A 20188-nucleotide genomic window follows, 5' to 3' on the forward strand; every position below is an offset into this window, starting at 1 on the left:
CGGTGTATTTTCCTCACTTGGCAGAGAGAGAGAGAGAGAGGGTTTTCCCCACAGTAAACAGAAAACAGCTGGCGAAAATCTCGGTTTGCACATGAAGACGGAAAATGTCTGAGATGAACTTTTCACCAATTTCGCACACTGGAATCAAATTCTCAGAAACTCGAATCACCAAGTGTTGGTGAATGAGGTCTTATTTAATTACATTGATGGTATCTATAAAATGGTGTGGATAACGGTGTACTATTTCCTAAGATATTGATTAAAATAAAAAAATGCCAAAGGAATTTGTAATTCATTTTTTAAATTTTTTTTTCTGAATCACAGCTCCCACGCTAAGACAATTAAAGAAATCAAATATAAGAGTCATAATCTCTGGTTAAATTGCTCTATTGGGGCCGATCATCGTAAAAAGCTAAAAAGGTCGTAAAAACACAACCAAAACCACGCAATTGGTTAAATATTCAAAAGACGGAATGTTGCTCCAGCTTTATGGCATTAAAAAGTTTAGGATTTGAAAGAGAAATACACAATTATACTAATCGTGGCGCTTTGAATTAACAATCGATAATTTACATATTTTGGCCATATATTGACAGCTGCCACTGCTGCTACACGCCTTCTTGGAGCATTTTTGGTGATGCTCTCATAAAATGCGCCCGTCCATTGTCGAATTTTGTCGTGTTCATTAGGAAGCTTTTGAAAGTTTCGCCTTTCAAAAACCATAAAATGTTTATTTAGTTGCCACTATAATGGCGGGCTGAGAGTCAAACGTTTTATGGCTTCCTTTTGTTTAACGATATGGTTTTAGTTTCGTTTTCGGTTTTAATAGACTCATTTCTGGTTGAACACAAAACAATCGAGTTTCAATTAACCACACAAAAGTATATGTCGTTCTCGCTCTCTGGGCAAACCACAAAATTAAGTGGCTAACAGTATTTTGTGGCCACAACACATTACAAACCCCACAAGCGAACTGTTGAAAAAAAGAGGAAATTTTAATACAGAACCGGGCATGCCCATATCCTTTTTTTTTTCCTTTTTTTTTTTTTTGTACCCGTTTGTCAGCCGCGCCCAAGCGAATATCCCCAACAGACAAATAAGCAGGGGTGCGTTTTTCACGGTGCGGGGGTCGTTTCCGTTTCGGGCTTTTGTTGGCATTTTAGCAGTTCATTTATGCGGCTCACAGGGGGACGAGGAGGCGGCCACATGTGACCGGAAAAGCCCTTTTAGTAACACAAAATGGTCACCAAAGTGGTTGAGTGCTTGTTAGTTTGCGGGATGTCTCGGCATAATTTGAGTTGTGACAATGGGCTTGGAAAAGTTACTCATTTAGTTTCCACTTGTATGTCGGGAAAACTACAGATTAGTATCTGTTTTGATACAACTTGCAGGGGTGTCAATAAGTATGCAATGATATATTTTCACTTCTCCCCTTAGTAAAATTCCATATATTTAGCAATAAAAATAAACCAAAGTGCATTTGTAATTATCCGCAGTGCTGCCATTTGTATGCTGCACAAGATGCCTCCCAAAAGATGCTGCATCTACTTACCCGTTGCTCGATTGCAGTTGAGCTTGCCCCTTGTGCCACGCTTTCCCCTATGCTTTTCATCTTTTTACCCTTTGGCCATATTTTCCGGGCGACTTTCCCGTTGTATATGTGTATGAATTATGTGCTGCACACTTTTTAACCCTTGGCATATTTTACAAGCTGCTTTACTAGCCCCGTACTTATACTTTGCTCTCCAATAAACATACAAACGCACTTACCCAGTGTTTGTACATGGATGTCAGTAGTGTGTGTTTCTAGGGTTGTGTGTGTGTATTTTTTCCTTTTTTTTCAGCTCGTTTGTCGTAGCCTCAAGTGCGCTGGTGAGTTCATAAATTTGCCCACTGGGGCGTATGAGTAATGTGCCAAAGGGGCTTCGCTTTCTTCATGTAGAAGTGTGTGCAACACACAAAAACGTTATGAAAATGAAAAAATCTAAAAGCCATAGGCCAGCAGGCGACATATGCTGCCTTCAATTTAATATACTTTACTTCTGAAAATTGTTTTCAAAGGAGCAAAAGGCTGAAAACGGTAGAATGTAACTAGGCTGTGTCTTTAGATTGCATCCAGTTAACTTAGCAACCTAAATAAGTTAGCTGTTTAAGTCACATTTTTTATCTTTAAAAAGAACATTTTTTATTCCCCACCTTGATTAGAACGTATCAAGTTTTTTAATTGCCTTCTCTTTGCAATCTCTAAGTATCTCATGCTTATTGTCCATTATAATAATTGCGCAATCTTTGCGATGCAAAAGGTGTCCCGGTCTTGGGCCAGTTTTCCTTTAGTTGCCCACATCCGGTCAACTGGCGGCGTTTATCATAATTGCAGTTCAGTTCATTTGCATGCCCGGGAAAATGGAAAATGCAGTCCGCTTTTCACATATACTCGTATGTACACTTTTTGCCGCTGGTGCTCTCTTCATCTTTGCTGCTGTCGCCTGTCGCCGCCTCTCATGCGGCAACAGCAACTGTCGCCGTTGCTGTCACTTGATGTCGCAACGCATTAGAATATGTTGCATGCTGCCCCTGTTGGCCCACACCCCCCACCGCCCCCCTCCCTTCCTTGCAACTGGCAACCTGCAACGGTTGCAGTTGCATATGCAATATGCAGGCGCGGGCAAATTTTTATCTTATGACAGCTGCTGCTACCTCTGTTTTTTGTAATGCCCTTGCTGCGGGTACTTACAAGTTTCTCAAATTCTGATGAAATATGCTGAACTAAAATCAAATCAATAAACTTCCTCTGTTTGGCAGTTTCCTTAAAATATATTAAATATAATGTTATACTTTGCTGCATTAAGCTGCATTTTGTGTTAGAGCATTTGTGAAGTCGTTCTTCCGCGCCACTTGTGGCGCCTATGCTGATTCAGTTGCAGTTGCAAAAAATATGTTGCTGTCGTGCCCGGACTGTTGTTGTTGCTGTTGCCTTGTTACATGTTATGCCCTACGCACATGCGACTGGTGGCAGGGAAACGAGAGGCACACACAGTTGTTGCAAGTAGGAAAAGGCGCCCGAAAACAAATGTCAGCTGTAAAAATCATAAATTTAATGCAAAATGCAAAAACGCTTTGCGCTTCGCTGGGCTTTTGGCTCCCTGACAGGTGACCCCTGCACCTCGCATTTTTGGTCCACCCTAGCTCACAGCACTCCGCATTTCTGCCGCTCCTAACTGAAATATGATATATGCGCGGCTCTGGGCGGAAGCTGCCACAATGCTGCTTCCTGAATACTCTAAGTAAGGGAAAAATTAAGGATAGTGGATAGTTGTTATTAATGGCATGGCTGTGTTGTTTCACAGACTTAAAGCTTGGGTGCCATGAATTCAGCGAGATGAGAATAAATTTTGCCATTCAACTGCTTCGATTTATTAATTAGCTGAGCCAAATCCATAATTATTAATTATAGCATTGTCCAGAGATGTCAACTGGCATTAGGCCAAACTATAGTGCTAATAAACACCACATAAATTTCAATCAGAAAGCGAAGCGATCTGCTTGCTAGTTGTAAGGCTATGGGTAAACAAAGAGATGTTGAAAACAGCCAAAGAAATACCTTTTGAGATAAAGCCAATCAATGATGTCACGCCTTCTTGTCTTTTGGCCATTAATGTGGGCCGATTGTGTTTGAGGGCTGAGAGCTAATACGGCAGTGTGTCTTGACACTAAAAGCATTTTTCCGTTCGACAATATCATTGTTGTTTACATTTCGCCTTGAGCCTTCAATAAAAACAAACAGAAATATATTTCACCGAATGACAAACAATCAAAATTAATTGCGTTTTTATGCAAATGCGAATGGAGATGCGAATAAAGAATTCGAAATGATGAAAAATAATTGCCAATATTAACGCGTTTTAACACAAAAAGTATGTTAGATATTGTATAAGCGATAAACAGCAGCAGCAACAATAACAATAAAGTAGCATTCAAGTAAATGTTTATATTTTGCGTTCCCCCTTTTTTGTGAGTTTCAAATTTGTTATTAATTAACATTCATTAATTATCATCAAAGTGACTCGGAAGAATATAAGCAACTTAACGTTGCCAGCAGCCTTTCGTGGTCTGCGTTTAATTTATAACTTATAAATATGCAGCAATTTATTTAACACGACGCATGCGTTCGATTTAGCTCACGAATTTGGCCTGTGAGTGAAATTTATTGGGGTATTTAGCGATCGATTTTAATCATCCGCACAATGTATTCCAAAAATTATCATTTCCTATTCACAGCCTTGGGCTTGAACTATCCAGTACAGAAACATTTTTTCTATCTTGATATTTGAAAATCCCATTTCAGTTTGAAAGCATTTGATGTTTTAAGAAACGATTCCTGTTTGAAATCATATGATAGGTTAAAATCCCATTTCAGTTTTAAATCAGTTGATATTTTAAAAACCCATTCCAGTTTGAAATCATTTGATATTATAATATCCCATTTCAGTTTCAAATAATTTGATATTTTAAGCTCCCTTCACAGTTTCCTATCATTTGATGTTCTTAAATCCCTTTTCAGATTCAAATCATTTCATATTTTTAAATCTTTGTTCAGTTTTAAATCATTTGATATTTTAAAATCTTTTTTCAATTTGAAGTTATTGGATATTTTGAAATCCCCTTTCAGTTTAAAATCATTTGATATTTGAAAATCCCATTTCAGTTTCCAATCATTTGATATTTTAAAATGCCATATCAGTTTGAAATCATTTTCGCACATGTTCCCAAATTAATGACCCCACTTGATCCACACTTTCCAGGTGATCCTCGGAACAAAATGAGTTATTCAGCAGCTGCAATGGAGCGGTAATTGTGTTGTTGTGGAAACCCGTTCGCTTATAGACTGTATAATTTGATTACCCTAATGAAATGTTAAAAGTTTTGAGTGATCATCTGATCGCAGGTAGTTTTTTTTTGATTTTTTTGCTCACCGGTTCTACGTGACTTCATCCGGGATGCAAGATTTGCCGGGAAAATGGTTAAAATCGCGCTCGCCGCTCGATGTATGTTATAAATATAAATATATAATTTATATTGTGTCGGCACGTTGCTGTTGATGGAGCCACTGACGCGCGATGCCACCCAGAGCCCCCCTTTGTGCCCCACTTGTCCCCCCTTTGCGCCCCGTTTGGAGGAATCTTGGACGTGGATATGGAGCTCAGTAGCTCGGGAAGATCAACCCGGTCCGCTGTTAATGGGCGTGTCAGCTAAATTATGAGTTTCGCACACACGAACGAAAGGCGGCAACTCAGGATGGAACGTTGGAGATCACATCCAGCTGAGTAGTAAGTACATACATACATGGGGAGCAGTGGAAAATGCTTAAGTAAATTACAGTGCGTGCAAATGTGCTTGTGAACATGAAATTATAATGTGGCCCCCATACCGAGCGTGTTCCGTTCCAAGCCGCTCCAATTTACAATTAGTCGATGTTCTGGCTTTAATCAATTCAGCTGCGGAGCACTCGCATGTCTGAAATAAAATATAATAAAAGAGGAGGAATATGGAATGTGGAAAGGGGGAAAATAATGATGAAAATTAACAACCAGAAAGCGGTTTTCATCTTAAGTGCAGTTTATGCTTGATTATTACGTTTGCTGGACGAGTTTCCGGGTGGTTAGGCATCATGTCCCGCACAGATGCCAACAAAAATATGGCAATTGTGAGTGCGCCGGACCTTCGGACTAAATGAGTTAATTTGGTAGCCAGGCTGGGCCAAAAAGTCACTATGCCCGTTGCCATTTTAGCCATTTTTGCCTGGCAAGGGACGAGTGATGTATTCCATTTTGGTTGCAATCAATTTTGTGGCCTTCGGTGATATGTCAAGCATTTTTCGATTCGATTGCATTGCATATTTTTGGGAAAATCAAAGTTCATGCATTCATGGAGTAACACAAGTGCCTCTCAGCGAAATGTGTGCTGCATTTTCAATCAAACAGATGTTTGCTGGCCTTGGGCTTACTGCATACCAATGCAGCACTCCAAATTGCACGAAATAATAGCCAAAAATAGAACAAAATTCTTTTAAACTAAGGTTGAAAACATTGTTAGATGCTATAAATAATTATCCGCCTAAAGAATTATTCTTAAGTATAATTATGACATTACATACATATGTGTATATTTGTTATTTATGTTTTGAATGCTGCTTTCCTCATTTTAGAATAGACATTGACAAAAATGTTTATGAAACTGAAAAAACGTGGATTTTACTTATTTTACTGAAGAGTGTGTACGAAATATTCAGGAATATACAAGGTTCAAAGTTGCGGGGTTCATTTGGAAATATATCTCTAAATTACACTCTCCAACTGAAACAAATTTGGCTGAAAACATATATCTAGCATATTGAGGCATTAACGTGTGAAATCGCCACATTTGAAGCACTTGCACTCGGTGGGCTCCCGTAGGCGTATGTCCATGCTGCCCATTTCCGGAGAGGTCAACCGGGTGCCGTCCGGGTCATAGCAGTGGGTCAGAGTGATGACCTTTTCCTTGAGGAAGCTTTCGCGGCAGCAGTAGCACTCCTAGAACGCAAAGTATCTTATAGTTCGCTGGCGAATGGAGGCAGAACTTACTTTCAGAAACCCCGTGGGCGTTATCACCGATGGCTGCACCTGACTGTTGCACAATCCCTCGCATTTGTTGACGATGACGTCGGCATTGCAGGTCCTCTGCATCCTGCCCAGCTCGTCGAACTCCTCCTTGATCAAGTGGATCTCCGACTTGAGGGTCTCGCAGTTCTCGTCGCCAGTGCCCTGGCTATATCGCAATGCCCTCAGGCATTGGGGCATTAGGATGGCGGCGACGAAGAGCAGTTCCTGGACATGCATGCTGACCCACACCCAATGCCCAACTGTTTGCAATCGCTCCATCCGGTGGCTCTTTTATATGGCCAGTGGGCTACGGCCGATTGGATTCCATGATATATGCCAATGACTGGCTGATGGAATGTTTGTGTCCTGCCCAGCGGGTGAAATGTTGGTCGCTTGAGTTGCGGTAGGACATGGCAATTTACACATCACTTTTGTGCCCTGTTAATTGGCAATTAAATCCAACGACTTGACCGCAAGTAGTCGATGGCTTGGTGGTGAAACACACAACAAAATGTATTCGATTTTTTACATGCTTAGCCAAATCGATAAGTAGTGTAAAAATCAACTGCAAAAAAATTATCATTTTTATGAAATTTGTTATATTACAATAATTTATTGCGCAATAAACGTGCAAATACTTTCAGCGTTAGTCTTCAACACGCCCGTTAAACGGGGGGCTTTCCCGAAATTTTCCGGCCACGTAAACAAAAATGAAATTGCAATCTGTCTGAAGTTTTCCACCTCTCCTGTCTGTACTCCCTCCCCCTGCGGGCATCGTCTTTGTCTCGCCCAATTTCGCAATAACCACATTCTCTCTCCCAGTATCTGTATCTGCAAGTGTGGCTGTATCTGTAAGTGTATCTGTATCCCTCTGTGGGCCCGACGCCTTTCTCCACTTCACTCCTCTGTGGGCCATGGTCGATGGTTGCGCTTTAGAATCATCGACGCAAACGCAAAAAGTCTCAATGGCGCAGTAAATTATGTTTTATTATGCAATAAAGTCAACCATAAAAACGCAGCAATAAATTAAATTAACTACTAAAAATGCTGATTTTATTTTTACCCTCCGTTTGCGAAATTGTTGTTCAGTCAGTTCCGACTCCTCGTGTATACACACGAGTATTTGAATACATAAACAAGGATGTATGTTTGTGTATCTATCGTACGGCGCAAAGTTTTGTTCTGGATTTTTGGTTTACAGTCTGGTTTTTATTTTTATTTTTTTGCCTATTTTCCTCCCATTTTCCTGTCTGCGAATAGTCTAAACTGCAGTTTGCGCGGAAAAACCAAAGCCCATAATGCTGGAACGCCATGAGTTCCTATTTAAACCTAAGCTATATACACTGCAAATGTAATTCCATAAGAAATTGGTACTTTTAAAAATCAATGAACATTCCTTAATGAAAAGCTGATTAAAATGTGGCTTAAAATGTGACAATCAAACATGTAACATGTGTAGAAAAGTACGTGAATGTGTTCCGCCCAGCTTAAAAGATTGCAGATGGGATCAATGTTCAAATTAGTGGCATTCTCTAAGAAGTGCCGACATCAAAGGACAACCAAGGGTACAAAAATATATCCTGCAGGCTTCGTGTCCATGAATGAAATCCAAAGCGACACACGACCGGCAGCAGTGAAACAAAAGCGCAATGCTTTTAAATGAATAAATATGACACATAAATACCAACCAACAATGGTTAGCCCGTGTGTGTGTGTCTCTGCAGAAAAAAACAACAAAATTCTGCAGATTCGGAAGGGCAAATAAAAAATAAAAATACAAAAAATCGCAAAACATCGTAACAACAAAGCGAAAGGGACCGACAGTTAATTCCGCGAAAGAGGAAATTACAATTCATGCCCTTTGGCAGAACTCCATGATTATCAGATCGAATTAGTGTCTGCCTGGGCATCTCGTTCTGCGATCCTCCTGTCCTCCGGTTCTCCTGTCCTCCAGTTCGTCAGTGCTCCTTTCCGATTCAGGGATACCCTTCCGTGTGCCGGGCTGTTTATCCTGGGGCCACATGAGCCACACACACACATTTTTTGTTGCCGCATTCGGTGGCGAGCCATTTCAATGAACTTGGACCGGCTGCTCCTTTTGTTTTCCGCTGACAACAAATACAACAATTATGGCCGAGTCCTGTGGAACCTGTCATGACCAGAAAGTTGCCCTTATTTTAGCGTTCATTTCGCTGCTCGCAGACGAGGAAAAACGCAAATATGTGGTAAAAAACATACAATACTTTGACTGACTAGGCTGGGAGTTGTCATTTAGCCGGAAAGTTGCTAAGGGCACATCGTTTAATGTTCCACATTAAAGTGCTCAACGAAACGTCATGAAGTTTACCAAATTATAAAATACCCAATAACATTTATAAATGCGAAGTCTGGTTTTTTCACTGCGATGTCTGGCTCTTCTAATAGTTATTTAATTTCCAGCAATTGATTGATTTGCCCTTGCCTAATTGATTTAGAATTAATACTTGCTGCCGGTGTCTCGTAACATACTCGAAAAATGATTATCGGCAGACACATTAATTAAATTAAAGCGACTTGGGCGCCTGGGGGCCGCCTGTCTGCTGAGCAGAGACTGGCTCTTAGTGTTGGCCAAATCGCTGTTGACTCATTATGGTAAAAAGACATGTGTTAATTTATGTAACTTTCCCAAACGGCCATTCGTACGTTCATTAATCATTTTCGTTTCGAGATTTTCAAGTTGGCCCCTCATATATGGCGCTGCTCGGCTACTCGGCCTACTCTTTTATGTTATTTTTAGTTAATTGTTTGCGCTGTAAAATGTTTATGCGTTTTTTGGCCAGCAGCAGCTCGGTTCGGCTGCCTTTGCCCTCTTTGACTAATGTGTGCCGCGTGTTCACATTTTTGTCCCAATGATTTATAGTTGTCCGCTGGACAAAGTCATTTCTGCTGCGGCAGCGGTGGTTTTGTGTGCCTGCAAAAACATATCAATCATATTGGAAATTAACTTTGATAGCCACATAAAGCTAGGCGCATAAAAAATGGAGGAAAAGCGGGCAAAAACACAACACAAAGTATTGCGGCCTAAGCAGATTGCTCAGTTTGCTTAATTACACCTTAATGGATGCATTCTGTTCCTATCGGAATTCAATTGAGCAACATAACATTTGGAGTTATAGTTTGCAAGTGGCAGCAGCACTTTCCAGTGGAGTAGTGGAGAATCGAAAGTAGCCACCTCTACACTGCCCTGCATAATTATGGTGCGTATGGCCGCCGCGAACATTCAATCTGCCTGGCCCGGCCAGAGTTTAAAACAAAACCCCTAATCAGCATTAAGGCGCGCCTAGCCTATTATTAAGTTGATTACAATTCGGGATAAGCTGGCCTATGTGTGGGTAACACCCAGGCGATCCCCGAAAGGGGCTTATATGGTGGGAAGTGAGGATCATTTTGCACGACTTGCGATTTACGAGTTGCCAGTATGTATATAGAGTTGAGTACCCGGGGCTAGAGTGGCGGATAATGGTTATGGACAATGACGATGAGTGGATGGATGGCTGGAAGCCACCATTCTACACTGTGGCAGTGGAGGATGGAAGTAAAGACTGCCCCACCGTCGAGCACATCCATCAATCGTGATGGATAACTGACAGTTTGGGGCGTTGCAGGGTTCTCGATTTTCATGGTCAGCACCACGGTGAAATAAAGTAAAATTCCATTTACCAGTCAACCCAATTTGCTGATCATTAATCATTGATACATGTATATATGTATGGTCAACCCGTTTAGTTGCTGCGCCTATTTGGCTGCTTAAATGTAGCATTGACCCAATGGGGAATCGCATTGAATTGAATTGATTGCGCATGTGCCGCGGTAATTGGCATAAATGAATATGGCCAACAAATTTAATTAGACATAAATCAATGAGTTTATTAAAAACAGTAGCCAGCAGTCAGCGACCAGCCGTTTTCCACCAATAAACTGCCGCAAATTGGCTAATACCGAATGGCGTTATATGTCGACCCCCAGAGTTATGCCCGTTTCCCACTGGCCAACGCCCACCAGTCTCGTCGCGCACATTAAAAATCAGTTAAATTCAGCAACACGCCACCAAAAAGTAAAGAGAAACAAGATGTCCATAAACAATTTCCATGGCAAAAAGGCCGAGACCACGACTCGACTCACTGGAATCGAGGGACCTCTCACTGTGCCGGCTGTCGAGAGACGCAGCTGGATTCGAACTGGTTATGTGAACGGGACTGGACTGGAGTGGAGTGGAGTGGAGTGGAGTGGAGTGGACACACTGCGTGTGCGGTTGGATGTGCCACCAAAAGCCATTTGGCACATACATTTCAAACATTTATGGTTATTATAAAGCATTTAACATTATTATGGATGCCATGGGGCATCTGTTACAATCCGACGGCGTACAAACACCGGCAGCAGCCCATATAGCCGGGCTTAAATAATCACTCTGCGGTGTAATTAGCAAAATATTTATTGATATTTCGTAAAGTGTGTGCTAAAACAGGCAATGCAATTGGCCAAATGCTGCCGCGTTCGAGGGGAAATCAGTTTTCCGATGTTACATGCAATGCAAACATTGAAATGATAATCGAAAATAATTTCCATAAATATTTAACGTTCATAGCAGTTCCTTTGTTCCATGCGCAGTTAGTTTTTTCAAAAAAAGACTTTTTTAGCAATGTTAAGTATGTTTCTGTTGCCAAAAAGTAAAGCTAAACTGAACTCACTATGCATGTTAGCACTTTATAAAACGACGTTAATTGATTTGGCATTTGTAGCTCATTTGGCTGGACACAATCTCCTACCGAATCAAGCTTATTTATGTTTCACAAAAATCGTTCGCAACACAAAAAGTAAAAAACAACGCGCTGAAACTTGACAAATAAGTTACGCTTAATTTTCTGGCAAGCGTTTAAAAAACCGAAACACGCAACAAGGCAGCCAGCCACCTAAAGCAAAAGCCATTAAAAGCGACGCGACACTTTTGATAACAAATTCAAAGCCCAACCGAAGCAAAAATCAAAACGAAAATCAAAATCAAAAACCAAGCCGAAGCCGAAGCCGAAGCACAAGTTCAGCTCGAAAAAATCAAGCCAAACTTACTAAACCCAAATTCAGAGGCTGGCCATAAACATTGAATTTTACGACGCTGTGTGGTCTCGTTTGACATATTGTGGGCTTTACGATACCAAAATTAATGACACCATCGCCCAAGTCAGGTAACGGGCATTGGATTGGATTGAATTGGATTCGATTGGGCTGGCCTGGCTGAATTAGTTTGGTTTGGGGCGCCCTCCTCGCGGTTTTGACTTGGCTGGTGCCATACCGGTTTGGGAATGTATATTTGGCTGGTTGAAACGACAGCCTCATCAGTTAATAAGACACATACCCATTTTTATGGCATTAAACGACGACAAGTGAAACATAAAATATATATTTACTCGATTTTTATGCGCGGTTGGTTCGCTTTAAGGCTCAAAACTCACTTGCCACAGCAATTTGCAATGCAAATGGATCAACGCGTTTGGTTAGTTTCTTAGTTTCTCGGTTTCCTAAAACAAAACGAAAAATTCATTCTGTTTTGCGTTTCGGCAACTGTGTTTTTATTGCTTTGATTTCATTTCAAATAAATCGTAATCAAGTAAATTTACGACCTGTAGCAACAGCGACTCACACATTCCCTTGAAGCTTCGCTTAATTAATTTCAATTTCATTTTTTCCGATGCAAAATTTATGATTCAATTGCATTAGGTGGCATGTAAATTTTTCAGCCGAGCTCATTAAGTGTCGAATCGCGATTCGATGGTTAAGGATCCTGATTAAGGTAAATTAAAATACAAAGTGCATAATTTTCTTGATTGCCAGTTGATGATTTCTGTTTAATATTCAGTTATCGCATTGAGATACTATTTAAACTGATGCTTGTTTTCAGTGAGCTAATTTTATTAATGACTGAAAGCATGATTATGCAGACTGTTTCTGGTTTGAAAACTTTCTTTTACTATCTTACGCATTTCTAGTCAAGCCATTTATTACTCAAATTTCCACTGAGCTGTCTTACAAGTGAGCTTCAATTAATCATTATTTGCAACACAGGACACAAAAATCGGGGAAAAAGTGGCGTAATAAATATAAGTAATAGCCGTTGCAATTTTCGCACTATATCTCGTATATTACATAATGTAGAAAGTGCGTGCCGCACAAACACATGGAACGTATAAAAATAATAAATTACTCGGAGCGAAAGGCAACTGGAGTTGGGTCGAGAATGGATTTTTGTGGAGCGTTTATTATGCGCACAATAAACGCGGCGGGCGCAGCGGCGACATAAATTAAATTTATGATGCTTATAAATATTCCACAGTCATTTGTAATACAGCAACAAACGAGGGCAACAGGATAACGCAAGGATGTGCCGAGCCTGTCTGTTAAACAAATTGTAGCCAACTCGGATGAGGGGTAACACACACACACACACACACACACACACACATACACGCACTCGCGAGTGCTAGAGATATATACATATTTGATTTATGGGTGTGCGAGGATGAATAAAGGACTTTCAACTCCGAAAATCCCGATGTTGCCACCACTAAAAGTGCAAAGAATCGTCCATAAAAAATCGCCATGCATACATACATACATACATATATACTGTGTATGCTTTTACTCAAAATACAAGTTTTTAGCCACCTGAATAGATTGCTGGCTAATTTATGGATAAGCTGCACAAATATGATTTATAATCATCGAACTCGTGATATATCTTGCCTGTCGCATCGCACATTACTAATTCTGACCCAAATCACGGTCTATGCGATTCTCGTTTTTGGTGTTGAGTCGCCAAGTTCATAAATCAGCATATTCATGTGCCAAAATTTCTCTAATGAAGCGAAATATTTCCATATTTGAATATGCCAAATATTTCCAAATTAATTATATACTATTTTCTGTTTTTTCACGTTAATTGTGCTTTGTATATAGCATATAGTCGAGTGTGAAATGTTGCCGGATTTCGATCTTTATGGAGTTGATAACCATATTTAGAGAAACCTAATTCACCATTTCAATTCAAACTGGACTTTATGTTTGCCTGCTTTATTTTGGTATAACAACAATAGGTATTTGGTAAGAGTTCAATAAAAGATCGATAACGAGTTTTCAATGGTAGCCGTATCCGTGCTCAAAGCCATGATCCTGAGCGTGGCTGTGTCCATGTCCGTGTTCCTGTTTCAGCGAGTAGCTGTGGGAGCTGCTTCCATGTCCATGTCCGTGACCGTGCTCCTCGTGGCCGGAGTGCGAGGAGTGCTCCTCGAACTCAACGTGTCCAGCGCTGTGTCCATGGCCATGGTGCTCCGCCTGGTGGTGGTCGTGCAGCTTCTCCCGGTGCACATGGGCCTCGAATCCCTTGTGCTTGTCCGCCGTGTAGTGGACAGTTCGCTTGTGGCCATCGGCGTCGATCAACTCATAGTGCCCGGTAACCGTGTGGCCATGTCGCGACTCGCTCTGCGACTTGACATCCCCAGTCTTGTGATCCTTGACGCCGTAGTGGAAGTCGTATTCAGCATGGGAGTCGTGGTGCCCATCCTGCCCATGATGCTCATGATGATGATCCTGGTGGTCGTCGTGGGATGTTAGGTGCACGGAGGCGTGACTGGTGGCACCGCCATGGTGGCCATGGTGTTCGTGGCCGTGGAAAGGTGCTGCCCGGATAGCCGCAGTTGCCAGGAGGGCAAAGGCGATGCAAAACTGAGGGATATCGAGGGAAATAATAAATGCCATTCGGCTGTTATCCTTTTGGCCGCACTCACCTTTTGAGCCATGGTACCGCAGCTAGTTTATGAGTTAATCTTAGCTGGACTGTTGGCTGATCACCAGGCCGTTGTGAACTGTACCAAAACACCTTTAACCCGGCCCTTTTATAGCTGGCATAAGTCGAACGCATAGGTTAAACTTTCAAAAAAGAATTGGTAAATCGCTTGTTAGTTACGCCCCAATTTGCAGTTCAAGTTCAGGCCGTACTTTCGCCCCGGAGACGTGCAATTATACTCGACTGGCATTCGACCCTTTTATTTGGCTGTTGTTTCGCAAATCGAAGGAAGGAAAGAATGGCCAGTGCAGTAATTCATTGTAAAATGTACTGTCGCAACAATTGCCAATTTAAAGTGGCATTGTTTATGCATCGCATCGCTGTCGTTGTCGGCCATTATAATCCCCCGGCTCCGAGCTGCAGTCGGATTTGGATTGGGATTGGGATTGGGATATGTGGGCATAGCCAAGAAACAAACGAGCCAAAAGATTTATATGCCTGACAAACGTCTTCGAGTCGTTGACGTCAATCAGGCCTGACAAAAAGTCATCAGAATTGCAGTTTGCAGTTCTCCCGCGGCAGCGGCTTCTTCATTTTGGCCAGATCGGAAAGGCTTGTCTGCTCTCCTCAATCCCAGTCGCAATCCCAATCCCAGTCCCGTTTCCCGATTCCCGATTCCCGATCCCGATCGGTATCCCTACTTTCGGTGGACTGTTGTCCCGCCAGTTGGCCTGTCAGCAGTCAATCGGCTGCCGTCTGTCAATGTCGTGTCGCCTTCATCAAAGGCCACATTCGAGTTGACAATGGGGATATTGGTTCTGTTTGGTAATCCGCAAAGGATACGGATTTTCGAAAGTGCTCAGCTCCGGCAAGAAGAGCTGAATGCAATTTGCATTTGATGCGTGAATTAGCTGGGCATGGATAATAATTGGCTAGGAATGTTCAGGGAGTGCAGTGAGTTCTATGCTTCAGGACTAAAGGATCTGATACAAGCTATTTGAAATACCATTTTATTTACAATGTTGACAGGAATCTTCCTTAAATTCCGTTTTATTGTACAGTTTTTCCTATAATTTCGTGAAGATGCTGCTTGAACTGCCATTTTCTTGGTTTAATTGATATACGGATTATGGTAACTGGGCTTATGCATCCAAAAGTCGAGGAAAGCCCCCTCTTTCATCAAGTTGATGCAAGTTGAGAGCCGCAAGTTGCACGTTGCAAGTTGCCATTGCCGTGGCTGTCGACTCATCGTTGTCAGTGAAAGGGGCAAACGAAAGGCTGCGTGGTTTGGTTGGCTGGTTTCGTTGTCAGTGTCATTGCTGGCTGCGTTTTGTGGGCACATTTCGGCTGCTTGATTACTCATGTCAATCAGGCTTCCAAACAGCGACGACATGCTGTCAATCTTTGTGTCATGGCCGCTAAAGTTGTTGGTCGGTTGGTTGGTTGGTTGGTTGGTTGGTTGGTCTGTTGGCCAGTTGCTGGAGTCGCACAACAAGTACGCTTGATTGCCGGGCCCAAAAGGCTGGGTAAAAGGGTAAATACAGGACAGCAGCAACAAAAAATAGGAGGCGATGGGGAAAACCGATGATGCCACAAAGGTGCCCCGGTGGCAGTGACAGGACTGCAGTTGTAGCCCATTCGATTGATGTGCATTGTATGTAAATTGGGCGGTCGTTTTCGCATTTGATGCCCTGTCAAGGGATAATCAACAGCAGCAGCAGTAGCAGCAGATCAACAACCGCAGACAACGAAGGGACAACTTTAACATTTACTTCCATTGCGTTGCAAGTTGCAAATTGCAACTCATTATGCGCTCGCATACGAAATAGTCTTCCACTGTAACGAGCCTAAGAAATACGATCAAAGTGCCTCGATAATTTTTCGCACAGCTCCACCACGACCATAAATATCAATCACTGCTATCCTGCCGAAAATTGAAAACGACAATGTCGAGGGCTTGTTGACAGATACTCATTTGACAGGACCCCATCAACTGAGTACGAGTATCCAGCTCAATCGCGATTGGGGCAAGTAAAAGAGGCATAGTTTAGGCACGTCATATGATATAATCAATCATTTAAGCTGCTTACTCTTAATACAAGGCTAATATGTTAATTGCCAGCGGGCAAGTAACTAAAGAAATCACTGAAAGGACTGCTACATCAATTGAAGTCTTTTAAAAATAGTTATCTATGACTTTTTCCTATTTTACATGTTAGATTTTTCGTTGCATGAGCTGTTCTTACCACGAACCTGTTCAATTTTGTTCGCAATACTCATTAACGAATCTCTCACTCTATATACCACGGAGTGCGTCTAAACTTAGCTATCCAGCAGCACTACTTACATGCGAAGCTGGCAATAAAATATGGTCAGCGAAAAGGACGCAAGAAAATGCGTTAAGACAATTCACAGCAATTGCAATTGGACAAGAAACTGGTTGGCAGGCCATAAAGTTAGCTGTAATCGGTAATTGCGATAAATAAAGTAAGTGGCCGGTGCCGAGGTGTTGGTATATCCAGCAGAGTACGAGGTGGATGAGCACATGCCCCCCAACAACCCGGTGCATCCGCGATGCCTCCGGAGCAGCGAGGAGTGTTGACAATTCTCGTCAATTACGTTGTAATGCAGCTGCCTGGACGTTCCAGTTGGGCCACTTGATGCATTGCTTGACACATTATGATGCTTGATTTGTTGTCATGGCAATTTTGCCACCATCCACCATCCACCGATCCTGACCAGACCTCAAATGGCATCTAGCCAATCCTCACCTCTCTCCACGTCAATAACTCCGCGGGCAGCGACGCTGTGTAATGTGAATTTTTCACCATGGACAAATGAGTTTGTCGCGGCCTTTTTGCGTTATAATTACAAACGCTTTTTGCTGCCACTGCTGTCTGTGAACAAAAATAGTTAGCAACGCAACAGCATTGCTGAGCTTACCAGTTATTAATGGTTAAGTCTGGACATGTTGGTATTTATCAGGTTGCCAATATATTCTCTCCTTCTGCCAATTTGTGATCGCTTGTTTGTCCCCTAATTATTTGCTCAGCCAGTCAGCTATTTATGTGGCATTTCTTACATATCCAGAATGCAAATGAAAGTTTACATGAATTTTACATGAGTTTTACATGATATTTTATAAAACTCCATGCCGCTTGGTGATACAAATGCGATGCCATGCTTAGAACCCATTAAATTACTTAACCACAAGTGAGTATTTGGCAATTAGTTCAGGAAGTTCATTAATTGATCCCGTCAAATGCAGTGTGGAAATGGGAGTGTGTTTTCCGAAAAAGATTGAGCTGCGAATCAAAGAAAAGTGACTGTAAGTGATTGTGAGGCCATTTCTGAACCCAGCCGACAAATATGCTTAATAATACGTGATCACAGCACTGTAATTGCCTCGGCACAGTAGCCACTGGATATAAGCAAATTATGCATGCTTCCAGTCGAGCTGGATTGAAAGACTTTTTCACAAAACGTCTTACCAGTCATTATGGGCACTTGTCATTAATGACATTTTGGTCGCCGATACTTAAGACATTATCTCCACTCAGGTCCCACGAGTGAAGTAGAATAGTCGGGTGGTGGGGTAAAAGGCAAATTGTGTGGCATTTCCTGCCACTTGAGACTCCGTTTCTCATCTGATCTCTGGCGGCAACCAATAATTATATGCGCCATAAACGCTTTGTCATCTCGCACTCGATGGGGCCTAGAAAATGCAGATTAATGCCCGCTTCTGGCCTGGCCTTTTGTCATGAGCATAATTTTCTCATCGATCTTATGATTAATCATAAATTGTATGCCTCGGCTCGAAATGCCTGGCTCTTTTGTCCAAAAGCCGACACATATGCTTCATTAAAGCAACTTCTTTTGCTTCCTTTTGTACAAGGTGGCGGCAGCGACTCATACAGATTAATTTGATGCCTGTGGGGCCTGTGAAAGATCGCGTTCGATTACATCGGCTGCCAGCTACCAGTGTTCCACATTTGATCGATCTATCAATGATATGTGCGCCATTATAATCGTAAATGGTATTCGCGGGATAGGAACATACATGGGTAGAAACATACATGATGAGAGACATACATGCTTAGAAACATACATGATTGGAAACATACATGATTTGAAACATACATGCTTAGAAACATACATGATTAGAGACATACATGATTAGGAACATACATGGCTAGAAACATACATGATTAGGAACATACATGGCTAGAAACATACATGATTAGAAACATACATGATCGGAAACATACATGATCAGAAACATACATGATTACAAACATACATGCTTAGAAACATACATGATGAGAGACATACATGATTAGAGACATACATGCTTATCAACAAGTTGAGGCTTGAACTATTTGTCGTAATTAATTTTTAAACTTAAATAACTCAAGTTTGTTTGGATATCTTTTCCTATAAGTAAGATCATCTAACTTCAACAAAAAGGGGAAATACTATGTGTAGCTCTCCGGTTCCGTTTGCTTTCGGGGTTACTTCTATACAATACCTTATTTGCATACCGTAGATTCGATTTAATTGAATTTCAGTCACGAAACTCCCCGATCAATGGGTATTTTCAAGTGCCGCCCTTGTGCGAAAGGAAGTGCACCCAATTAGTTGGCGAGGGAATGAGCCAGGTACATCTGTACCACCTATTGTAGAGCACTGTTGCCTTCTGGCTTTGGAGATGCCCGGACTAATCAGTGGCCACCAGATCTGCACAACAATAGGTGCATAGTGATGGGTATCGTGTTACCTACACCCCGGTCTGCATCAAATTTCACAGTTGTGTGAGCCTAAACCGTCAGAACTAAACCATACCGCATACGATACCAATTGCTGGGGATTAGCCGAATTGAGGTACGACGGCTCGTCACTTGTATTGTTCGGTGTCTGGAACTACCGGGTTTTGTGCGATCTGTATCTTAATTCGTTTGTTTTCATCAAATTACAAAATTGCGTGTGATAACAATCTGGTAGTTGCAAGACTGCCAACGAGTGCCTAATCCCCTGACGTGCAGTTTCCTTCTTTTTGAGAGCTGTCCATCATGGAATTAGATATTTATCATAAATGTGCAGAGGCCGTAAGGAGTTTCGGGGCGAAACTCACACTCAAAGCTGGGAAATTCACCCCTAGGTAGAACCGGGCCAGCCCCTAAGTGCCATTGTATTTGACTGTCTGTCAGATTTGAGATTTGCTAAGCTGTCCCCCCATCAGCCATTGTGCTACATATTTTGTCAGTTGTCTACCAAGCGAGTGAGTATCTCTGGGCTCATCTTTGCTCTACTCTGCATCGGCTTATTTAATGCATAAACAATTGCTGCCATCAGGATTTCACAAAAAGTCGACAAAAGCAAACAATTCCCATTCCCCCTGAACTGAACTCTCATCCCAGGAGCCCTGAATCCTCTGGTTCTCCGCTCTGAGCCAAACAACAGCTGCTGGAAGGAGTGGGAAAGGGATTCGATTCTGAGTCGCTTCAGCTTTTTTCCAAACTGGATTTATGTTGTGCATAGCGATTAGCACAAAGGTGAGAATAGATACTGGCATCACAGGGCGTTTTGGGTTTTGAGTGGTGCAGTGAACAGGAATAACCGCAAATATTTGTACTTCTCAAATTGAATCTCACTTGTGCCTTTTTTTAATTACTTAAAAACAAAACCCAGACCAGTTTGAAACGGACATGGCTTACAAAGTTGTGAAATGTGAGCA

At 41.9% G+C, this 20188-nt stretch overlaps 2 protein-coding genes across 2 annotated transcripts; both read right to left on the reverse strand.

Moving 5' to 3' along the window:
- Positions 1–6192: 6192 nt before the first annotated feature.
- On the reverse strand, positions 6193–6900 carry LOC6540627 (partner of bursicon). Its single transcript, XM_001968851.2, has 2 exons — positions 6621–6900; positions 6193–6569 (listed from the first exon to the last, which is right to left on the reverse strand). The coding sequence occupies exons 1-2, from the start codon at positions 6873–6875 to the stop codon at positions 6399–6401; spliced, it is 426 nt and encodes a 141-aa protein (XP_001968887.1). The 5' UTR covers positions 6876–6900; the 3' UTR covers positions 6193–6398.
- A 6835-nt stretch (positions 6901–13735) lies between these two features.
- On the reverse strand, positions 13736–14547 carry LOC6540621 (histidine-rich glycoprotein). The gene is made up of 2 exons (XM_001968852.2): positions 14456–14547; positions 13736–14393 (listed from the first exon to the last, which is right to left on the reverse strand). The coding sequence occupies exons 1-2, from the start codon at positions 14465–14467 to the stop codon at positions 13806–13808; spliced, it is 600 nt and encodes a 199-aa protein (XP_001968888.1). The 5' UTR covers positions 14468–14547; the 3' UTR covers positions 13736–13805.
- Positions 14548–20188: the final 5641 nt, after the last annotated feature.

Source organism: Drosophila erecta, unplaced genomic scaffold (assembly GCF_003286155.1).
Source record: "Drosophila erecta strain 14021-0224.00,06,07 unplaced genomic scaffold, DereRS2 tig00000055-arrow-pilon, whole genome shotgun sequence".
NCBI lineage: Eukaryota > Metazoa > Arthropoda > Insecta > Diptera > Drosophilidae > Drosophila > Drosophila erecta.